Raw genomic sequence first — 5,417 nt, forward strand, 5'->3', positions numbered from 1 at the left:
ATGAGATCAAGTTTGGTAAATACCTTGCATCCTTGCAAGGCATAGGAAAAATCGTGAATGTGGCGTAGCGGGTACTTATCCGGTACAGTGGCAGCGTTCAGACGTCGGTAATCACCGCACAATCTCCACTCACCATTTCTCTTGGCCACCATATGAAGAGGCGATGCCCAAGGACTAGATGACGGTTGACAGATGCCCTGTTGAATCATTATGTCGATCTCTGCTTTGGCGATCTTATATTTCTCCGGAGGAAGGCGTCGAGCTCTTTCCGCTATCGGAGGTCCATGAGTGACTATGTGATGTTCTATCTGATGGATACCTTCTTTGCGTGGTGATGTTGTTGTGATGTCTATATATTCTTTGAGTAGATGATGATATCTGCAATTAGTGTTAATTGTAGTTAATGAAGATATGGCTGAAGTGCATATTTTTCCAGGAGTATGCAATTTTGTTGTTTCATCTATAAGGCGTTTGTTTGCGAGATCAATTAAAAGCTTAAAATGTTGGAGGAAATCTGCACCAAGAATTGCATGACTTACGTTGGCGATTGTGAATTTCCATAAAAACATTCGCCTGAGGCCAAGGTCAACTTGCATGGCCATTTTTCCAAAGGTTTTAATTTCAGATCCGTTCGCAGCGAATAGTTTGAATTCGTCTTGTGAATATGATCTACTAACCTTGTTTTTAGGTAAGACGGAAATGTCAGCTCCGGTGTCAATTAAATACGTGAAGTTTGACTTACGATCTCGAATAAATAGGCGACTTGTATTTGTACCATCCGCCAGCGCCTGGATTTGCGGAGGTTTTATTGGTTTTCCGGTTTCTTTTCTACCTTGTAGCTGCAAGGTTGCTCGCACTTCTTGGCCTTTTCATTGAATTGACGGTGATACCAGCAAAAAGAGTTTTTTTCTTGACTGCGTCCTCTGGATTTGGATCTGTTTCTAAAGTTGCGTTGGCGAGATCTGCTTCTGCCACGAACTTCCTTGGTTAATGCGTCAATACGTTTGGTTAACTCGTCAATGGGATTACTTGACGTTGTTTGAGATGCTGGGCAGAGTGCTACAGCATTGATAGTCGGCTTCGAAATCTCATAGATCTTATCGGCCTGTGAAGCAAGTATTGTTAGGTCTGCGACTTCGCTTATTGATAGTATTGCTCTAACATTTTCAGGAAGTTGCTCAAGAAATAATGTGCGCAGGACTGAGTCATTGCATTGACCGCCTGCTAGGTTTCTTAGTTTTTGTAAGTAATTGGACGGTTTTTCGTCGCCAATTTCGCGACCGCGAATGAGTTTTCTCAACTTGGATTCCGCCGTTTCATCAAAAGAGCGTATTATTCTTTCTTTGAGGGCCTGATATTTATTTACAGGCGGAGGGTTCGCAACGATATCTGAGACAAATGGTAGAGCAGTATTATCGAGATTTAGAATTACATATCTAAATCTTGTGTCTTCATTAGAAATTCTTGCTAGGGTAAATGCAGCTTCTACTTGCGCGAACCATAGAATAGGGTTCTCCTTCCAAAAGGGTGGAAGCTTGGCCAAAGTTGCCGCGCCAATAACAGGGTGTTGCGTGAGGTCCTGTGATGGATCCTGGCTGGTCATGCCTGGTGGTGTTAAGAGACCGCCGAGAAGGTCTGTGCTCGTTCCGGATGAATCACTGCTTCCTCTTGTCGGTGAATGTTGAGTTGGCATGGCGTACTTGGTGAATTTTCAACGACCGGCGAGCGGTTATCTTGTGGTTACTCGTCACCTTAACCTTAACCTTGAAATCGGCGTTTATATCGCGAGTTCGAGATCGGGCAAACACACGTACGAGGTCACCAATTGTGGGATTTTTGGTATATCTCCAAAAATGAATACGTTATCGTATTTTAAAATACAAGAACTTTATTGTACGTGTTTTACAAAAAGGCGAAAAATGAATTGAGAGGATTCGATTCTCCCGTCCGTTAGTTATTATTAAACGATAAAAGTGTCTCTCTTGGTACCAACTTAGCGGAAAATAAAAAATTGCAGAGCAGCGCTCTGGACTGCAGCGCCGTCACGGCCGACAGAAGCGCCACAGCTGTATGGCGGCTCCATTGGCAAGAGCCAATCAGATTACTAGTTTGAGTACCAGCCTTATGCTGGATTAAGAGAGTGGTTTTAGGAACGAGCGAGAGGTTTCAAAAAGGATATCGATATGTACATCAAGAGAGATAAATAAAGAGTTTTGACACGTGTCCCAAGCATTCTGAACATATAGCTCTGAATCCCTTCTGATCGTTCACTGAGTCAAGTCATAAGTAGCAACAATCGTTCCGCAATACGCTACAATTGGTGACCCCGCCCAAAAACACAGCATTTTGTGTAATTCTATACACTTCGAGTAACCTAACCAAGATGCCTACCGATAACGAGGGAGAGACCCAAGGCGGGGTGCGCACGATTGGACACCGCATGATTGGACACCACCACTCACAGCGGCCAATGCCTAGAGTTTTTCCGTTGGTTTGGTTAGATAAGTCAAGATGATTGGTTGGTGTCCAATTGTGCTGTGTCCAAAAGAGTGTCACCCCCCAAGGCAATGCTGGAGGAAATAGCGCGCACATTTTCTCCGGGCGCATCGCAAAATTGCCCCCGTTTTGGAAGGAGGAACCCGACCTTTGGTTCCTGCAGGTCGAGGCGGCGTTCGGAATTGCCGGAATAGTACGGGATGAAACCAAATATCAATACATCATCGCCCACGCCGACCCATTGTTCCTACCGCATATAACGAGCCTTCTTCGTCAACCTCCTGCAGAAAATAAATATGAGACTCTCAAACAGCGTGTCCTCGGAGCTTTTACTGAGTCAGAGGAAGTTAAGCTTCGCAAGGTATTACAGGGTCAACAACTCGGTGAGTCAAAGCCAACGCATTTTCTACAAAAAATCAGAAACTTGGCGCCTGTACACGTTAGTGACTCAATCATTAAATCTATGTTCCTCGAGCAAATGCCAAATCAGCTACGACAAATCCTAGTAGCAAATACAGATCAGGACCTGGACGCCTTAGCCGCTCTAGCTGATAAGCTCATGAAATTCTCAAATCCGGCACGCCTCGTCGTGCAGCAAGTTAATCAGGCAGACCCTGACTCGTCCACGGATAGCAGCCTTGCTGCAATCATAAGGCGCCTAGATAAAATTGAAGCCCGCTTCACCAAAGCCAAGCGAAACAATAGAAGCCGCAGTGCATCACGTCCACGAACAAGCTCTGAAAGTAAGCAAAAGTCTGACAAATACTGTTTTTATCATCACAGATTCGGCGAAAACGCGCAGAAGTGTTCTCCGCCATGCACTTGGAAACAACCAACGCCCAAAGCATTGGAAAACTAGTATCCTCGCCCCGAATCGAGACGGCCGAAGGCGAGAACTCACAAAAACGTCTCGTCATCACTGACAGAAGCAGCGGACTACGCCTTCTCATTGACTCTGGCGCCGACATATCTGTTCTGCCAAAATCCTTCGCCGGAAAAACAATTTCGCCAGCGAAATTTAAGCTTTTCGCAGCAAATGGATCCACCATCAAAACCTTCGGAGAAAAACTCGTCACACTCGATTTAGGAATACGCAGAACAATCAAATGGATGTTCACCATCGCAAACGTGCCGCAACCTATCATTGGAGCGGATCTGATCTCACAACACGGCTTGCTCATCGATCTTAAAGGCAAGAAGATTATTGATAGTCACACTAATCTCTCTTCACCTGCAATCTTCTCGCAATCCCGTGTACCAAGTGTCTCAACGATTAACAATCAACATTGTTATCGAGACATTTTGAAGGAATTCAACGACATCACAGTGCCTCGCCAATTCAACAAAGGAGCAGTCCACGGTGTTTACCATCACATTCTTACCACTGGTCCTCCCGTCGCTCAGCGAGCACGTCGGCTATCGCCTGAGAAACTACGCCAGGTAAAAGCGGAGTTTGAATTCATGATGGCTCAAGGAATCTGTCAACCGTCAACAAGCCAATGGGCAAGTCCACTCCATATGGTTCCGAAAAAGGACGGACATTGGAGACCATGCGGCGATTACCGCCGTTTGAACGCCATCACCATTCCGGACAGATACCCGATCGCCCATATTCACGACTTCTCTTATCGACTCCACGGGTGCAGCATCTTCACAACGTTAGACCTCACGCGAGCGTACTACCAGATCCCGGTGGCCCCGGAGGACGTTTCTAAGACAGCCGTGATCACGCCGTTCGGCCTATTTGAATTCAAGGTGATGACATTCGGACTGTGCAACGCAGCTCAATATTTTCAACGGTTTATAGACACAGCGCTAAGAGGATTAGGTTTTTTATACGTCTATATTGACGATATTATAATAGCTTCTCGAGACGCCGAAGAACACTTAAGACATTTAAGATTGGTGTTTGAAAGACTTCGCAAATTCGGCATCACAATCAATCTAAGCAAATGCGTCTTCGGAGCATCAGAAGTTCATTACCTGGGCTATCGCATTTCAAAAGACGGTACTCAGCCTTTACCGACCGCATTACTGCGGTTCAACAATTTCCAAAGCCAAAAACGTTTAAAGATCTCCGTAAATTCTTGGGTATTATTAACTTTTATCGACGTTTCCTGAAAAATGCCGCATCAGTTCAAACATATCTACACGCTCTGCTCGCTGGAACAAAGAAAAACAGCAACTCTAACATCAACTGGACTCAAGAAGCTACAAAAGCTTTTCACGATTGTAAGACAAATTTAGCGAATGCTACCTTACTCCATCATCCAAAGGAAGGTGCCACACTCGCGCTTTCTTGTGACGCTTCTAACAGTGCTATGGGAGCTACATTGGAGCAGTATAACAATCAACAATGGGAGCCCTTGGGATTCTATTCAAAAAGATTCTCCAAGGCTCAGCAAAACTACAGCACTTACGATCGAGAGCTTCAAGCAATCTTTAGTGGCCTGAAATTCTTTCAGCATCTTGTCGAGGGTAGGAAGTTGGTGATTAAAACTGATCACAAGCCTATTACTTACGCTTTTAAACAAAAGTCAGAAAAAGCGTCACCTCGACAACTTCGACAACTCGATTTTATCAGTCAATTCACCACGCATATAGTCCATGTTTCAGGAGCTGATAATATTGTTGCTGACGCCTTCTCCCGCATCGACACTATTGCCATGCCAGTCACTGTCTCCACACAGGAGCTGGCAGCTGCGCAGCAAAAAGACCAAGAACTTCCAGACCTTCTCCGTTCTCCAAGAGCGCTCGACTTACGCCGAATCAGGGTCGACAATACCGATTCAGCGTTGTATTGCGACGTGTCTACACAGGAAATACGTCCTTACGTGCCGCAAAGTTTATGAAAGCGCATATTCGACATGGCACACGGACTCTCGCATCCTAGCGGCCGAGCCACGAGGAAGATCATCCAA

At 45.3% G+C, this 5,417-nt stretch overlaps 1 protein-coding gene across 1 annotated transcript; it reads right to left on the minus strand.

Annotated features, from left to right (window-relative positions):
• Window positions 1–805: 805 nt before the first annotated feature.
• LOC120357602 lies at window positions 806–1,693 on the minus strand. Its single transcript, XM_039448441.1, has one exon. The coding sequence runs from the start codon at window positions 1,691–1,693 to the stop codon at window positions 806–808; it is 888 nt and encodes a 295-aa protein (XP_039304375.1).
• Window positions 1,694–5,417: the final 3,724 nt, after the last annotated feature.

The sequence above is a fragment of the Solenopsis invicta genome, chromosome 4, assembly GCF_016802725.1.
Source record: "Solenopsis invicta isolate M01_SB chromosome 4, UNIL_Sinv_3.0, whole genome shotgun sequence".
Taxonomy (NCBI): domain Eukaryota; kingdom Metazoa; phylum Arthropoda; class Insecta; order Hymenoptera; family Formicidae; genus Solenopsis; species Solenopsis invicta.

Coding starts and splice junctions, on each gene's coding strand:
- LOC120357602 (XM_039448441.1), bottom strand. CDS start 1,693: ATGCCAACTCAACATTCACCGACAAGAGGAAGCAGTGATTCATCCGGA.